Consider the following 19,579-nt stretch of genomic DNA (forward strand, 5'->3'; position numbering starts at 1 on the left):
TGAGGGATTGCGATGGAAGTCGTGTCGCCTAACTGCTCCGCGCTTTCGGATCGATCATTGCACATGCCGCGCGCTCTTCCCTCCCCCTCTCATTTTTCCCCTCGTTTTTCTCATCTCTCTCTCTCTCTCTCTCTCTCTCTCTCTCTCTCTCTCTCTCTCTTTCTTCCCCTACTTTTTCTTTCGCATTTTGCATTTTTCTTCCGTCCTCTCGCTCTTTCTTTCTTTCTTTCTTTCTTTCTTTCTTTCTCTCGCGAAAATGACGTTGCGTTGCTCGACGTCGAGAAATAAAGAGAAGCGCAAAGAGAAGGGAGGAAGAGAGAGGAAGAAGGTGTTGGGGAAACGATCAACGATCGCGAGATAATGCTGGAGGGAGGTGTTTTTTCGTACGCCGATTTAAAATAATTTCTCAATACCGAGTGGGTTTTTTTTTTCTTTCCCCTGCCCCTTAGGAGAAGAGTGAAGATAAATGCAGAAACGTGGATTGTATAGCCAGGGTTGTTGACCCTACAAGTCGAGAGAGAGAAAGAGAGAGAGAGAGAGAACAGTTTAGAGAAACCGCATAACGGGAAGGATAAAAGCACGGTTCTCGAATATCGGTGAATTTATATACACGGGAATAAAGCGGGCGACCCGATTTCTTTTTCTTTCGAACAACCAAGCCTATCCTCCTCGGTGTAAGTTTCCCGAGGACTTATCAAAACACGCGAAAATTGCCTTTTCGCAAGGAAACGCCATCTTAACGCTCGAGATAAATAGAAGTATGGTGTGGGGTGGTATTTTACTCGGGTATAATCGGGTAATTACGGAAATAGAAAACGAAGCGAGACGGTAAATGTAAATTTGATTGGAAGGGGAAAGTCTTGCAAAAATGTCTTGCAATTTCTAAATTTCAGACAGTCTGCTCTTCCGCTCTTTATTTGTTTCTCCTCTCTTTTTCTCCTGTTTCTGTTAGTTGTAAGATTGTAAAAAATTATGCGAAAATTGAAAGAAAATTTTGAAAATAACGTATTCGTCGTAAAATATCTATTAATAAGATCAAAAGTAAAATTGTAAGAGATAATTTTTGTTAATTCTTATATATCAATTAACGCGTTGAAATAAATATTTTAATTTTACAATCCAAGGTATTTCGATTCGACGATGTTTCTATTTACTTTTCTTTTCTATTATGAGGAAAACAATTGAATTGCGAATGATTGTTATAATTTTGGCCGGTATTCTATCTTGGTATCGAAATAACCTTTTAATCAATTCTAAAGGATTCTCTCTCATTAGCATTCAAGAGAAGGAATAAACGGTTCGAGGAATAAGCAACAAGGAGGAAAGATATTTCCTCGTTTAATTTTCCCAATGATAGATTCGATTCGGCGAAAATTCACGAGACTTATTTCTTTCCGAGATACATTGGCGAGATGAAAATTCGTTGAACGAGAAATAATGAAAGTAAGAACGAAAGTATCGGTTTCATTGACCACCGATAAAAGATAAAGGTTTAGTTTCGAACACTTTTTCTTCGCGTTAATTTTCCTTAATCACCGATCGAATTAAACCGCGGAGAAGAAAATTCGCGAAATTTTCTTTCAACAGAAAAAAAAAAACACGATCGATTAATTATCCTAAAATAATATTATAAAATCGCACTATAGCGAAAGAAAATGAATTTTTCTCAGCGTATAAATTAAAAAATTCGTTCCTCGTTGAAAAAATATTAATAAAAATTAACTACTAAAAATTAAACTCAAAACTTAAAGATTTCCATAAAATTCCTATTACGTACCAATCACCACTACCACCTATTCAAAATTTATTCATTTAAAAATATCTTTTTTTTCAAAACATCTCCATTTCACCTCCTCGCACATACTGGGAAGAGCAATAACAAAGGAATTCGTGGATCCGTCTGACGATAAATATTTGATAAAGAAGCGAGAAATGAAATGGACTCCGGTGGCAAAATACTTTGGCCCACCGTTAATGCCACACTTTAATATAGGTAAGTCCAAGTTAAGCTCCTTACCGATCACGATACGATTAGTACGGTTGGCTGAGCTAATTGCCTCCGTGCTGATGGGAACTGAATCGAAGAGCCGGCAATATGAAGCGGGAACAATATCGATCGTTTTTCTCCTGGGTTGGTAGGGTCGCGACAAAGATTACCGAGTTCAATAATGGCCCTGTAACCTCGTTGCTTATAAAACCCGATTCCGTGGCTACGATTACCCTTGCCCCTTATCGATAATTTCACAATAGGAGCACGCGGCATCGCTTGAAGGGTGGAAGAATATTTTGTCGAGATTTGAGAAATTTCGTCGTCGTTGTTCCAACTAATCCAATTCAAATCTTTTCCTCGCCGCGAAAAAGAATCTTCTCTCTCCCCGAGATTCGATCGTTTTGTTTGTTGTCCGTTCTCTTGAAATTATTATTATTATTATTATATAATGCAATTCGAACGAAAATTAATGGCCAGTCGGAAAACGATTCGAGGCAAGCGATCTTTTCAACGAATGCGATCAATGTATATATATATATATATATAAAACGTGTTGTGGGAAGATTAAAAAGACGTGAAAACGAACTTACAAAGTGCCTTACCATAACGTAATGCCTCTGCATCTCGGTCTTCTCGCTGGCCAACTTCTCGCATTCGATCTTCAGTCTGTGAAAAGTGAAAAGCGATGATGAGCGATCGGTACGAGTCCAGGCATGCGTTAAAGCGGAAATGGTGAGCACTCGAGTCTCTTTATAAATTCTATGTATTTTATAAGAGTGCTACATACTGTGTATAAATAGTCTACAAGTATAGTATAAACTTAGTCTCAGAACGAGTGGTAGAAAACGGTACAAATCGAAAAATCATCACAATTGTTTCACTTTCGAGAAGATTAAATTTGAAAACGATCCAATTGGATCCAAATCAAATCTGAATTATCAATAGCAGATTACTCTACATATACATATATATATATATATATGAAACTACAAAGTGGTGCAAATGGTGACTTTTCAAATATTCCAACAATAATTCCACGAACTATTTATCCCATAAATTATTCCATCGACAAAATTCCCGTTTATTTGACAAATTTTGAAAACTCGATCTTCTCGAATAACGGATATGGAATTATTATTTTTCCTCTTCTGACCCGTATTTTTACACGTAGAATCATCCACCACTCGACCTGGAAGACGACACCCCTGCGCTTGCACGCGCACACGTAGCAGATACGTGCAAACACGTAGGGCAAGACCGTTGCCTTTCCCTTTGGGATTTGCAGCATCTTGAATTCGTGGAGGCGGAGGAGGAGGAGGAGGAGGAGGAGGAGGAGGAAGGAAAGGAGAAGGAGGAGGCGCATGGCGCGTCTCTAAGAAAGTAAGATCGAGTTCTACGGCGAAAAAGTCGAAGGGGTAAGGAGGAGGAATGAGATTATAGCGGCGTTAGCGGTTGCGGTGACCGACCGAACGGTTGAAAATATCCGCGAGGAAAAGACGCGGCTATGAATAAAGGAGAGGACATTTTTGGCAAATAGGATCTATTCTACATTCGTTATTTGGCGAGGAGAACGAGGGATTATTTTAACCTCGGGTTTGCAATCACTTGACACGATCATTTATCTTCATGTAAGCGTGGAAATTGTTCGAAGTTGTTCTCCGAGGAAGAGAAAAGAAATTTTATATAATTGTTCGGTTTAATCAGATTATAATTTTGAAAGGAATTATTGTTAATAAATATACATTGGCGCGTACGAGATATAGATTAATTTAAAATAATTTCCACGTTTGAAATCTCTTTTATAAATCGATTAGAACATAATGAGACGAAGAAATAGTAATGGATTATATCTTCAATTAGTTTCACATGTATCGATCCAATAATTTATTGATCTTGAATCAGTTAAATAAAATATTGAATTTAATTACTTAATCTAATCATATATCCTGTATTATTTATACAATTCATAAAACACTAAAAATCTGTTGTAAAAAAATTGATATCGATTTAGAATGAGAGCAGAGTAATTCACAATACGAGAACGCAACTTCTGAAAGATCGTCTTACGACCCTGCAGCGAAAACTATCTATTAAACACACTTTATATCCTATTTTTTTCTCAAGAAAAAAGGGAATAGTCGTAATATTTTCGCATCGTAAAATGTCGTAAAAGAATTTCGGCTCGAAGAATATTAAATGGAATGCAAAACTTTGATTAGTTTTTTACCAGTATCTGCATGTATACATATATTTTTTAATATTTACGATGCGTTTAATGAAAAGTAATTTTATACAATAACTGTAAATATCATACGCTTTGATAAGAGCATATATAAAGTAATCGCTTCTCGTTATTTATTTTGTATCAACAATTGAGCCTCGTTACGATAATGTTAATAATTCTAACTGCTAATGATTACTCAACGATTAAATTGAAACGAGAAGCGTTACCACTTATATCCTTTCTAGTTCCCCAGCAAATTTAACTTATTTTTAAAACGATCGAACGAATTACACAAACTCCAAGTATCGCTCGAAGTGAACTAACCAATTAAAAAAAAAAAAAGAAGAAGAATTCAATATTTATTCAGAAAACTATTTCTCTTAAAATCAAGAACGAATAATAAAGATCCCCATAAGAATCGTTCCTCCACATTTTACTTCGAAGAAGAACCCATGCATAAAAAGAGAAGGAAAGAAAAAATAATCAATAATTTGTTAAGAAATCTCTTTAACGAAACTATTCCTCTCCCGATTCCAATGTACACGCGAATTACGACGGAGGGAAATTGGTCGAAACTGGAACAGTCCCACCGAAAACGGTTTCGAGCGGAAACTCGCGAGTTGGCGAGCCGCGGTTTGTACGCGGGCACGTAGTAGCCGAGCGTTAACAACGAAACGCAAATTTAACCGTCCATCCGACGGTTTCAACGGTATCGCAAGTGCGCCACCACGCTAGATAATTAATGATACGTAAACGCAGACATTTGTACACACGGTCCCATTACACGCCGCGCCGCCGCCGCCGCCGCCCTCCTCCCCCTCCGGCACGAAAGTGAGCGGTGTTCCAATAACGTTAACGGTTATAGCACAGCCTGCATCTGGATACTACTTGGCGGAACGTCGATTAATTACCGTGCCCCCCCGCCTCGATAATCAATTATACCATAAATCGTTCGCATCACGCCGATATTCTTTGCCGCGCAAACGATTTGCCGCCATTTTCCCAAGGTGGAGGGGGAGGGTGAAGGGAGTCGAGGAAAAGTTGGAATTTCCGCTCCGAGGATATTTCCCCCGATACTTGTTACTTGATACGTTACTTATAAGAATTCGTGGATGTAAGAGAATTCGAGACTCGTTAGTGGACACGTCTATATATGTATATGTATTCGCGAAAAATCCAGTCTTTTATTATTGAATTATTTTTTTTTGGAGGGATGCGACCGTCCGACAAAAAAAATAATTCGTCCATTCTCTAATGAAGGCGAGCCGCGATCGAGTGGGAAGCGTTGGACGCGTTATTGAAGAGCGGACGAGAGAGAGAGAGAGAGAGAGAGAGAGAGAGAGAGAGAGAGAGAGAGAGAGAGAGATCGGCGTGCAACAGCGTGAAGCGAGGGATGGATGGTGGTTCCTCGAAGCGACCTCGAAAACAGGGGATGCGATGGTGGAAAGGCGAGGAAAGGCGGGTGACGGGGAGGCATCGGCGTCAATAATCGTGGATCTTGGAGAAACGCGAACGCGGCGAAGACGCGAAGGGATGAATAGACGAGAAAACTGGAGAGGAGCGAGGGGGAGGGGAAGGAGGAGGAGGAGGAGGAGAAAGAAAAACAAAGAGGGAGGGAGAAGAGACGAGAGTAGAGGCGAGTAAAAGAAAAGAGAAAGACTCACGAGTGGTTCTGTTGCTGGATGAAATTGAATTCCTCTTTGATCCTCTCGCAAGTGTCAGCCACCGTGAATTTCAGCCCTCCCGCAGCCCCGCCGCTTCCTCCGCCACCCTGCAACAAAAAGAGATGGGAGAGGGGGAAAAAAAGGGGAAAATAAGAGAAGAGAATTCGATTAGCATACACGACAAAGCAGCCGCGACAAAGAACGAAAAATAGATCGGCTAGAACGGAGTTATGGTTGTTACCGTGGCATGCACGCGTTAAAATTCGCTTCGATTTGCAGAAAAGATTGTTATTTTTCGTTATTGATCGATCGATGATCAATAAAGGCATATTAAAGTATAATTATTTCTATTAACTCGAGATGTGATAAAAAAAAAAATTCAAGTAAAAGAATTTTTTGATTTCTGATTATTTAATAAGATTTCTTAAGAAAATATTCTCAAAGGATGTGTTTACCATGGAAAATATCACCGCTAAAGAATCCTACGTTACAAAGATTATTCTCCGTTTACAATGCAGGATTTCGTATGATTAATCATAGATTCCATGGCATTCGAGGCGATACACTTCAGAAGTAACATTGACATCCAGGTTCAAGTATTGAAAAAAACGCTGTTCTTGTCCCCCCTAGAAGAGAATAAGAAGACCGGGCGAGTTAACAAGCAAGATTTCTATCGAGTCGCACAATTCGAACAGACGATACGATAACAGTCTTGCCGCAACGATGGAACTCTATTTACGAAATACACCTGAGAGAGGGGGAAAAAAAACTCGTTAAAGGGTGTACAGGCAACGTCGAAGAAATCTCGTTACGCCGGAAATCGTGGAACAGAAATAGAGAAAAAAGAAACAGAGAGAGAGAGAGAGAGAGAGAGAGGTCGACGGGTACATCGGACCTCAGGATGGCGAAACCGCGGAATAAATTCGAAATAAATCTTAACAAATCCGAATTTAAAGGAAAACCGAGCGGTATATACGTTCGTTCGTTCGTTCGTTCGTTCCAGAAACGACTGTAAAATCGTAACGAGGTTAAAGTCGAAGATGACAAGCAACCACCATCAAATGGCCTTCGACCGCATAAGGCGCACGCAAACACAGAAACCGAGGCTCAGAAACGAGAGGAGAGGGCATCCAGGTATAAAAGACGGAGCGACTCCGTGGGCTGAGAGGGAGAGGAGAGGAGAGGAGAGGAGAAGAGAGGAGAGAAGAGGAGGCGAGGCGAGGCCTGAAGAGCCAAGGATGAAGGGCCATGAAGGCGTTCTTAATGAGACCCATTCCACCAGGTAGCACGAGGTCTGTGTCTACGGGTTCTTCAACCGCCCCGTATATACCGACGCCGCTCTACCGGTTGAAATTACTGAGAGAAAAGGATCGGGCTTTCCGATGACAGTAATGATTACGTTACGTGTACACACGCGCGAGTTTCCTTGTATACTTGTTATATACGTAATCCGCGGTGATTCGATCGAATTGAATCGTAAGTACGCTCGAAACGTGGTTGAGTGGGGATATCAAGAGAAGCTACGTACATATATAATCCGATCGCGTGTAAAAACCTTTTTCCGAATCGATTTCATTTAGAGATAAATAACTTTCGTTGCAACTTTGTTTGTGATATTAAAATAGAATTGCAACATTTTTTTATTTCACGTTCAAATTGAAAATTTTATTCCTATTCCTACTGTTGTCGATTCGAATGAAATTAAAATCGTTCGAATCGGAAACGGGTCCTTCGACAATTTTTATGAAATTCTGCCGACAGTATTATACACTCGATTGAAACTCGATACAAACATTTATTTATATATCAAAAGCGCAAAAAGCGTGAGAAGCTTTCGGGGAGGGGAAAAGGATGGAATTCCATTTTCCAATCAGATCATTAATCCGATACAGTTACGGGCGCATCATCATTGAGCATCAATATCGGCGCGACAACCAAACGAAAATGAAAGAGAAAGAGAGGAATTTCGGGTGGCGGATGACAAAATCTCTCGATAAAGAGAAATATCACGGGACACGGGGCGTTAAATGGTCAATGACTGTCCGCGCCGCTCGGAAAATTCCAGTTTTTCGACGCTACGTAGTCTCGCGTAGAATGATTTGGCCACTTGTTGAATTCGAAACGGGGAGTGGCTGTCGGTGGTAAAATGGTTTGGGAACAGGTTGGGGAAGAGGACGGCGGTGTGGGCCTCACTTGTTGCAATCATCAAACGGAACAGTCATCGAACAGGTTGTTGTTCCGATGGTTAACCCGCCGCATATCCGTTATGTGATACGGCCAACGGCAATTCGTTTTCATGAAAATTCTCGCGCCACCTGACCAACGTGTTCCCATCCATAATTCCCCGATATCGATACCGAATCTTCGCCCTTTTCACTTCTCCTCTCATTTAACGTAATGTAATTAGCCAATTATAGTATTTTTTTTTTTTTCTTAAAGCCATAAGAATTATGGATTTTCGTGAGAATATGTAATGAAAGCAGACTCTTCGAATATAAGATAATCTTCACTCTTTTCGTTTCTATTTTTTTTTAGTGCAATTAGCGATTATAGTATATATATATATATTTTTCTTGATACAAAGAATTATGAATTTTCGCGAAAATATGTAATAAGAAAAAAATTTTTTTTTTTCTAAATTTAAGATAGAAGGAAATAAATTTTTATTCGTATTATGGAAGACTACGCGACATTATTTTGTATCGAATTGAAATAGCGAATAGAATTTGATATTGTAATAAACGGTTTTTTAAAAGCGATAAAAATAATGAATTTTTATGAGAATATGTAAGAAAGAAAATAGGATTTCATTTATATTTATTATGAAAATTATAAAAGATTTTATGAAATATTCCGTGAATTGTAATATAATCTGATTTGACAGTTTGATATTAAACTTTCGTTATTTTTAAAAATTTCTCAAGTTTAAATAATACGAAATTATATCGTTTTCGCGCGAAATAAATATATAGACTGCTCTAATTAAATTTATTATGAAAAATAATTTTATTTAAAAACAACTTTTTCCTATTTATATATTCCTATCCTTATCTAAAAAAAAAATTAAATTGTTGAAATAAGACAGTATCTAAGTTTGACGAAAAATAATAATTATAAATTCTATGAATGAAACGAAATATTCCATATTTAGAAGAAATATCTTCGTTTTTCCAAATTACAATATTAAAGAAAATCAATATTACGAATGGATAAACCACTAACGAAAGCGGAGGAAACCATTCAAAATTCATTAACAAGACCATATACTTTTTAAATCCATTTTATCTTCGTCGAACGATTTCCTTCCAAATCCAAACATTAATTAGGGATCCGTTCAAATTTCGCACATAACTGATATCGATATATCGATACATCACGCAGCAAGACATCAATTTTCCCCCTTACGTTACATTCCCTTCCACTTTTTTCTTTTTTAATTACTCTCCTTTCTTCCTATTTTTTTTTTTCGCTCGTTTGTTCGACGACGACTTCTATCGGATTTCGCCCTTTGAGCTTAACCAATCGCACGTATTCGTACCGAAAGCGGCCGAGCACGGAGCCGAGCACACGCAAGATGAGGCCACGCATCGATGCTTCGCCCACTGATCAAAAGGGATACGAATGCTAAAAATCAATTTTTCAATAATTTTCTTTCCCTTCCCTATAAGCCGTCCAATCATCCGTGCATTTTCATCCGCGTATGTCAAAACTGTTATTAACGAGCGAAGACAAAAGTCTTCCGTTTCTCGGCCCGCCTCGACAAGAGCACGCTTTTGCCCCGTCTCTATACACCCATGGGCCTTTGTATTCATTGTCTGCCCGATTCCCCTTTCACACCAGCGAAATCAATGAAGGAGCACGCGTGAGCGGGATCGTGTATATAAGTAAGCGTGTATGTATCCGTGTTACGTGGGTTTGGTATATGTATTGTTATATACTCGCACGTGTGTGTGTGTGTGTATGTGTGTGTGTGTTGTACGAGGAGGATCGTATCGAAAAACCGGCTGGTTCACTTTGTTGCCAAGAGATAATGGCCATGCGAATCGTAAATAAGGTAATAGGTCTTCGCAGGGCCGAGGATAGACTAAAGATCGGAATGACGTAAGCGAGAAGCCCCTTAAGGGCGCGTCCACAACTTTCAAAACTGGGACTGGGTTTGGGGCTTTTGGTTGATTGGTTTAATTAGAGATTAAGCGTAAACTTTTTATTTTTGGTACGGTGTTCGAAGAATGTAACAGTTGCAAAATTGGTAAAAGAGAAGTGCGTAATATGAGTTGCAAAGTTTATTGTGCAAGAGATTATTTTTAAGCGCTATATCGAAATAATGAAGAAATATTCGTGTCAATCGGTTTGTACGATTTTTCTACCATCTTCATCATTCGAGCAATTTTTTTTTCAATTCGATCAAATACATTTTCAATATTCATTTCTATCATTAAATATTATCCCAAGTTCTAGAGAAAATATGAGAAAGAGAATCCGAGCTATGGATTTATACGTGGTGTATGTAAATGGAATGGTATATCTTTGCAACGATACTGAAAATTTGTTTTTTTCATTATTTCATCTTATTCGCGCGAATTTGCTTCTCGCTTCCTTTATTTTATATCGCGGAAAGAAGTCTAATTGGATGAGGCAACGCTATTGGGAATTATTCAAATCGTGTTTCGAGGCTGTTGAAAGTCAGACGTACGAAGCCGATGCAGCTGCACTTGAATAAACATCGATGCATCGATATGCAGTGAACACTGACGAATAAGCGCAACTTTTTTATACGTACACGGCCACACGATTTCGATGTATTCCGCGCCAATAACAGGCCAGGCCATTCGAAGCGCGAGCACGTCTTTGAATTACACACGTGGTTCATTAATAAAACGATAAATAAAGGAAATAAGGATCCAAGTGGCCGGTTATGCGGGGGATGCGATGAAGCTTGAGAGATAACGCTCGAAAAAAGGAAGAATTTCTTTTCATCCGTCTTCCTTATTTCTCTTTTTCTTTCTTTTTCATCTTTCTTTTTTTTTTTTTTTAGGATGGTAATTTATCGTGTTAATTGAGAAAAAATTCTTTGAAATGGAAAAAAGATGGTGTTTGATTGTATTAAGTATAATAAAATTGCAAATAATCGTAAATATTGTAAATTTTGAAGTTACGTATACATGTGATTTCTTTTTATGCATGCGAATAAGATGATATACCGAGGATAAGATAGGTACATGATAAAATGTACTTTTTAAAAAAAAAAATGAGAGAAAATAATTGAATAATTGAATTAAAATAAATTCTTATACGATACTATTCGTTCGAAAGAAAAAAAAAACAATTTTGTTATTATATATAATAAAACATCGCATATTTTAAATTATGTATCAATGAAACAGCTTGAAGGAAAACGTATGCTCAATCAATGTCGGGACATAAAATGTGCTAACAAATACCGGCACGCTTTGTAAGGGGAACCTAGACTGAATTTAAAGGGTGGATGTGTAGGAGGAAGACTGCTCGTTGAAGAAAACCAAGGTAGAGAAAGGAAGAGAGGGAGAGCACGTGGTGAAATTCAGAGGTGCGCAGTTAGAATACGCGAATCTTCATTGCGATAGTGAGTAACTGATAAAAGAGCTAACACATTTCGCGTAGTTTGCATTTGCATGTTAAATTACATGATACAGGAAGAAGAATTTTTTTTTTTTCTTATTTTCCATTCCAATTATGTTCATTATGAATAGTTTGAACATTGTCATGTGCAATGTAAGTACGTATCAGTAGTTTTCGGCGCACAACGTGTGGTCCATTAACAGCAATGAATTGACTGACGTCTCCTTATTGGCAAAGTTATCGATTAAACGAGAATAGTAATTGTAATACCGCTATAGCTGCACGAAACGACTTGTATATGCACTGTAAATTGCTTTTATATAGTGAACAATAATTGGTGCACGAGAATCATTACATTCCAAAAAAAAAGAATAATAAATAAAAACGCTTTGATCGTTAAGCAAAAATCCAAATATTCGAATATATTCTCGTTTATACTATGCAAAATTAAAACAATCAAAGGATAAAGAAAATTCGCGAAAAGAAATTTCTTCAATAAAATCGTATATATATCTAATTCTTTCGACCTGCTGCTAACTTCATATTTCTACAGAACCTTTCAATAAACACTTTATACAATATAGCTTACGTCATCGAAAATATCAAGTATTTTCAAATTCCAGACACGGAAAAGCAAAAAGAAACGCAATAACTGATAACTTAACCTAAATATAAGATCGAATCAATCGACAATGAATTCAACAATATAGCAACTATTTTCGAACGTATTATTTGAAAAAATATGTACTTACAAGTATATTCAGGGATAACCTAACCAAGTAAGAGAGATCAAATCAATCAAAAGTCTCGGCGATGAATCTAAATCTTCAGACGCCAATCCTTCTTCCTCCTCCATTAACGAACTGTATTATTGGAACTATTCCAACCGCCCTCAGAGAATCCATTCAAGATATGCAAGCAATCGAACGTTAAGCCGGCTTTTGCTACCATTTCTTGCGAGAACGCGGTGCATTCTGGGTAGTATAGAGAGAGAGAGAGAGAGAGAGAGAGAAACCAAGAGTCGAACGTAACCTCGCTTCTCGTTCACGCGCGTAACCTCACGTCCATGTCGCAATGGCGGATTGACGGCCGCGTACCGCTCAGGTCGCACATGTACATACACGCGACAATCATGTGTGTACATGTACGAGAGACGAGCATTACGGAGCTCGTCTTGTATATCGGTATGATTATTATAGGTTAGACGTTTCATGGCAGTGTGCACAATGCACCGGAGTAGAGGACCGGAGGAATATAACCTCGCTTCCCGCAGACCCAGGACGACGTGATCCAACGACAGGGGCACACACAGTGTTGTTCTTAATAGGGTTGTGTGTACTGATACACGCACGTGTACGATACACACATATATATCTTTGCGTGTGGTACGAGAAGCATCGTTGGCCGAGCACAATGCTATAGTCACCCCTGGGTGTTGCTAGTTCCCCTTAACCTATACGCGCGACTAAAACAAGATTTATCGTCTGTGGAAACGTACTCGTCGATACAGTGAACCGGCACAAAAATATGGGCGTAGGAAACCTTTGTTCAATAGGAATCGGTGGGTTTAGGTTTCACAAAAGATTGATCGGGATGATAATAATTAATGAGAAATATCGATCGACGATCAAAGTATGAAAGATAATAAATGATTAATTAAACTAAATCTTTGGTAAAATATTCTTTACGCTTTATATATATATATAAATAGGTTATAATAGAAAGTGTCATGGCTGATTACTAATATTCTTATAATCCTAATAACACTATGTTCAATAATAAGTTACTTACGTATAATTCTATTGTTGAGACTATGTATTCGTATAATATTATAAGCACATCACATCTTGTATCAAATGTTGCATAATGTGACAAGATAATAACAAGTTAAAATAACACTATTGTTTCACTAACGAGATCGTACAATTACTAAAATAGCCATCTGGTGGATCTATCGAAAAGCTCATTGTACTGTTATTAACCGCATGGACGATATCGAAGTAAAATGCTTTCGTCACGCGAAGGATGAAACTTTTATCGTCTGCAAGAACGATGGCATTTTCATTTTTCTATTTCAATCTTTCCCTTCGTGTATCCCCCTTCAGGCTACGCTGTGGGAGTATATCTTTACACAAGCCCACAGCAAACGTGTATCTTTACTTGTATCGATCTTTTTCTCTATTTTACGCGCCTTTATTTCCAAGCGATAATCGATCTAACCATACAGAGAGAAAAATGGCATTTACCGACTATATCTAAAATCCTTTCCAAATAAAAACTAATTTTGCAAAATTAATAAAATTTATAAGTTTTAAGACTTTTGCTTTTCACTTTGATTTAAAAATTAAAACTCTAAGTCGTAATGAACATAGACTTATCAATTCAATGATATAAAAATAATAAAATACTGGAAATAATGAAATAAAATTTTAAAAATACGGATACGTAGCTATATAATTTCTAAAATACGTGAAGTTACAAGGTAGGATTAATCGTCAATTACCAAAATTGACACTATACTATATATTTCAATCATATCACAAGGCTAAGAGACAGAGAAACGGTCTTTTGATCGATACGCATCATTCGCTAGACAACAATCATGCGGATGACACTGACGGCCATTCTATAAGCGTACATATGAATATATATATGTGCATATGTGTACGTATATTTCTGACCATGCCCTTCTCTCCTGCCCTTCTGTGCTTTAACGAGGATAGCCGAGGGTCGAACCTCGTTCGACATGTAAATGTAAATGTTGGACAAGAACCACCCAGAGATTCTCAACTTTCTTATCCCGTTTTCTCGTGGCCAATACAAGCACAGGGGGGATCCGGTGAGAATCACTGGCGAGGACACTCGGTGACTCCCTGGTGTGGCAAGAGTGTTGCGACGTTCTCGACACAGTTGGCAGTGGTGATCAATCTTCCCCGACCACGTTACATTCTTCGACCGCACGTCCGTCACCAAGGAAAAACGCACTCCGACTGCACAATAGCGTATAAATGGGCTCGAGGCAGAAAATCCCGCTGACTCGTTGTCATGCAATTTTTTTCAGACCACGATGCTATGCTCAGTTTAGATCAAACTGTTCTCATTATTGCCCTCTTATTTATCGTTAATGTGTCGAGAATTTTATTTTCAACAATTGAATTATTTCAATCACGACGAATATTCTGCTAAAATAATTATTATATTTTGTAGAAATGATAGTGATGATTCTACAATAAGGATACTCTAATTTAATTTAATATAACCGTATCGAGAAATTTAATTTTAAAGGCCCAATACGTGAACAATCGTAACAATTATTCTACCGATACTTATCACCTATTATAATTCACGTACTGGCGTAAACGATCGAACACTGTTTCAAGAGTGAAGTGAAAATGAGAACCACTCGTTGGGATTTCAGTGGGTGGCGTTGGTCCCCTCATCAAATGCTTGTCATACCGTTCTTACCCTCAAACTCCGGAGCCTAACGGATCCCAACAGTCGGGTAAAGCTCGAGCCGCACCCCCGTGTACACAACGAGAAAGAGGACGATGTGTATATGAGAAGAGGTTGGGCAACCACCCCAATAGACCCGTCGACGAAGGCTTAAAGCCCATAGGCCTGTGATATGCCTCGGGGCCAAGAATTATGTCGCTAAAACCCACCAATTACGGGGGCTGCAACCCGAAAACGGCTTTCTTTCCTTCCACTTCCACACATATATACAGAAAACGCCCGTATATCACCTTTTTTTTTTTCTCGACCAAGGTTCAATCTACGGGACGATTTAAACGAATGGCGAATTTTAATCATAAGAACGATAATTTTATCAATTATATTTCGCGGTGGAATTCATTAACACGCGAATTATTCAGTGTGAATTAGATTTTCATTACCTATAATAGCGCACGTTATCTAAAAAAACTACCTATTTCTTTCTTACTCTCTTCCTTCTTCATTTCAAACGTTTAAATCGCTACGAAATATTTTTTTCATTTCTGAATAGATATTATTTTACAGATTGTAAAAGAACAAAGTAAGAGAGATCCACGTCGTTCAATAAGTTCAAAATTCTTGCTTCAATTAGTTTTGAATTATCTTTTACGTTTATCTTTTGACAAAAGAAAATAAGTAACAGTTATATTCTTATGCCGTGGAAGACATTCCCTCGTCCGAGCGAATATGAAATAGAATAATAAGAGAATGTATCCTCTGAACGTGTATCGCGTAGTCCATCATTCGACGATGAAAAAGACCATTCGTCTGATTACGATTTCACGAAACGTCGTCGCGTACCGTATCCACCAGGCCAGCGACGGATTAATCAGCGAAACCATGCGGTTTCTTGCTCCCTCTGCGATTAATTAATCCTCGCGATTAATCACTCCAAGCGCTTTTCATCGACCGGCAGATCGTTTTTGTTCGTATTTTCGTAGCGAAGGATGTGCACGCTGTATAACACATGCCAGGCCGTACGCATAGTTTGCCGTGCCGAAGGCGCGCAAAATTTACGCTCAACTCGCAACAGTACTCGTTTCCTGCAAATTTCCTTTTTAATTTTCAATTATGATAAACAATTCACCGATACGCGATATATTATAACGTATCGTGAAACGAACGAACGATAATATCCGTCCATGTGTGCCGATAACAATATTATCGTAAATAATCTGAGCGCAAAAATTATTACGAGAAAATTCATCCAATTGTCTGTTAACCACTATTAACACATGACACATCGCGTTTCCTACTTCCCCCCGTTCAAACACGTCCAACCTTGTAAAAACAATATAATTTTTTGTTCGGCAAGGAGTAATGTTTTTTGGAGTGAAACAGACCGGAAAATACACGCGCATATGTGATTCTATTTAAAATTCCACTATTTACGTATTAAATAAAGATGGAACTGTGCAAATACAACGAGTACCGGTTGTATGCGTACAAAAATATTAAATTGCCAGATGCATCGAGCCGGAAATACCGAAAAATTTGTTTGATGGCCTGTATATACGAGTATTTCGTAAAAATTTATACAATGTACTTATGGGATACACGGGGATACACGTTGGAAAATATATCGCGTGGATCAATCGTGACCCGCGCGCTTAAAAAACGAATTATTACCCGCTGTTTCTATGCCGTTCAGAACGGTAAGAATTTTCGCGACATGCTTCGAACGACGCGATAGGTTGAGAGCACTTGGGCAAAAAACTTTGGAACGTTTCCATTACTCTAGGCGAGGCGAAGGTGAAACACGTCGATGAAAACCGACGCGAAATCTCGAAGCGTTTTTATCGCTTCGAAAACGAGTTCACGTTATGTAACAACGTTAAGTGTTAATATAAGAAACAATGGCAAGATGAATAAAGATATTGTTATTTACGATAATTTTTTTTTCACGGTGAAATTAAATTATAATTACGAGATTATTTCTGAAGTGTAATTGAAGTATAATTTGAACAGTGGTGGAGGTTAAGGATAATCAAGTCTCTCGTATTACACATTTGACTTTCTAGAAACGTCATTACGATAATCTTGAATAAATTGATTGATAAAAATCTTTTTTTTTTTTCACTGAATTAAGAATCTTTCTTTTTTTTTATGAAACATTTAAAAATGCAAAGGTGAACAGAATACACGTATCTAATATGCAAAAATATACAAAGCATGCGAAGTGGAAGTAGCTTATAATATTTACTGGTTATAATATATTTAGTAGATAAAATTACTGTTTTTTTTATTTTTTACTTTTTTATTCGCATTCGTAAAAATTCGTCATGTAATTTTATGTACTGCGTATATTTTCCCAAAGTAAAGTGAATTAAAGGGATAAAAATCGAGAAAAAAAAAAAAGAATATAATAAAATCTCATACATATATACATATACTTTTTATATTAATCAATAGCTAATAATCGAGTCGATAGCAAAATATCTCTTCTAATTTTTTTTTTATCGATAGTGAATAAGCTAAGAATATAAAATCTTACAGTATCTTCTTACTTTTCTTAAATTAATAATCAGCCAATAAATTAAAATTTATTACTATGCCCTAGTAATAAATATGACAACCAAGAAATAATTGCCTCAAGAATTTTAAATAACAATCAATTTCATTACATCATTTAACGTAAATTATTTCTATAAACGAATACGCCTACAACGAATTTTAAAACAAGAACACCAAATACCTAGAAAAACTAATTCTAAATAGATGGTAATTCACAGTAGCAAGGATCATCTTGGTTGCCGTTGAACCCGCGTTTGTTTAAATCCCGGGTTTGTTCAAGGATCAAGTGTAGTAGTCGGTGGACACGTAGATGAAACGCGATTCAAACGGGGAAAACTGCATCTGCCTCTTCCGCGAGCGCATCTCGAAAGTATAAATTCGTCATTGGCATCCATTGTTACCAATCGGCCGTCTAGTATGACTTTTTCTATTTCAGAATCAAGTGACCCTCCGGCGAGCATTTCAATTTTCGCTCCTCGTTTCAATTCGGGATGGGACGACTCGACGAACAATTAGTCGTCGTACAATTTGATCAGCGATTGTCATCGGCGTATCCAACCCCTCCCACACCCTCTTCCCTCCTCCTTCCCTCTCACGCGCTGAAAAAACTCGCGGTGGAGAATCATTTTTATGTTGCAATTTCGTTTCTCTCTGTCTCTCTCTCTCTCTCTCTTTCTTTTTATTCGATGCATTGTCGGCCGACACGATTTTTTTCGAGCAGCATCTTAACAATAAACGATGTTCGATTGAAACCAGATATCGTTTCAATTTTTCGGAATCGGATCCAGGTCGATGAAAACGAATTCACGATAATCTCTAAAAACAATCGGATCCGTAGACGACGAGTTGCAAAATATTTTCGATAATCGCGATAATTATCTTTATTGGAAAAGATTTCGAAGAAATCTTTTATCTTGTTTCTTTTTAATTTTGAATTATTTTAAAATTTTTCCAAAATTCTATTAAACGTTTTAAACGTTTTAATTTCAAAATTGTTTGATAAGTCTTTCCTGTAAGAGATGATTCGTCAAATCATTCAGACAGGATAGAAAATGAATGGGTTGAGAAACGCTGGTTCAGCGTGAAACGATAAACTTCGAATGGATGTACGGTAAAAGGTATTCGGTAAATATTTCGAAAATATTTATAGGATTTCGTGGGTGTCGTCTTCCTCGTGCTTTGTAGATTCAACGAGATTATAACTTAAATACTTTAATAAGAGAAGACATCGAAAAACCGTAGAGTCTCGCGTACAAACAGCATAAACGATGCAAAAGATTGTGTATGCAGACGGAATACGGATGAATAAGCGAACGTGGGAGGGAGAGAGCAAGAGGGGGGGAGAGGGGGGAGAGAAATAAAGAGAGAGGGAGAGAGGGAGAGAGAGATGGAACGGTGAAGTGGTAGGAAAAGACTAAAAGAGAAGAAAGAGAGGAGGAAACAAAGCAGCGCCCCTTTGTCCTTTGCTATAATGCACGGTACAAGTCAGCGCGCGGTGCATTTGCAAAGAGGTTGCAAGACTTTTCGTTACCGTGACATTTTCTTTTTGCCTTCCCTACTTTATCCTTCGTTTATGCGTAGTAAATATTTACATATCGTTAATTGATCAAACGTTTCGTTCCACATGGACGGGGCAACTCGCAGCCACAATGCAATTAAACCGTATCGTTACAGCGTATTTTACATAATTGAAAGACACAATTAGATAATTATGAACGTATGGAATAAAGCGAGACGAAATTCAACATGAATTTTTAATCTTGTTTTTTACCAACAATTTTTAATAATTCTTTACATTATTGGATTCGTTTCCTTCGTTTCAATTCTTTTTTTTTTTTCCCCCTCCCCTAATATTCTAGTCATTTGAAAATTCGAGAAAGACACATATCGTTTATTTATTGGCGTTATTTTTATTAATCAGTAGAATTTTAAAATAATGGTTTGTGATAAAGATTTGTTATATGATAACAATGGAAATAACAATTAAAAAAAAAAATAATTTTAATTCTTTTTAAAATTTTTTTTTAAATAGATTCATAATTAGCACGGAATTCAGATTACGAGAATCGTGTCAAATTGCATGTAAACGTACGATGG

At 37.5% G+C, this 19,579-nt stretch overlaps 1 protein-coding gene across 6 annotated transcripts in view; it reads right to left on the reverse strand.

Moving 5' to 3' along the window:
* The window catches only part of LOC122719134 (protein groucho), a 91,795-nt gene that overhangs the window by 65,132 nt on the left and 7,084 nt on the right, over nt 1-19,579 (reverse strand). For 3 of the 6 annotated variants that reach the window (XM_043944722.1, XM_043944724.1, XM_043944719.1), the window contains exons 3-4: nt 5,879-5,985; nt 2,581-2,656 (exon numbers count right to left, since the gene is read on the reverse strand). In XM_043944722.1, the coding sequence (XP_043800657.1) occupies nt 2,581-2,656; nt 5,879-5,985 (183 nt within the window). Of the gene's footprint in view, nt 1-2,580; nt 2,657-5,878; nt 5,986-19,579 lie in introns of those variants that run through there. The other 3 variants (XM_043944723.1, XM_043944720.1, XM_043944725.1) reach the window with 2 other exon arrangements.

This window comes from Apis laboriosa, unplaced genomic scaffold (genome assembly GCF_014066325.1).
Source record: "Apis laboriosa isolate Shangri-la unplaced genomic scaffold, ASM1406632v1 scaffold70_cov154, whole genome shotgun sequence".
Classification (NCBI taxonomy): domain Eukaryota; kingdom Metazoa; phylum Arthropoda; class Insecta; order Hymenoptera; family Apidae; genus Apis; species Apis laboriosa.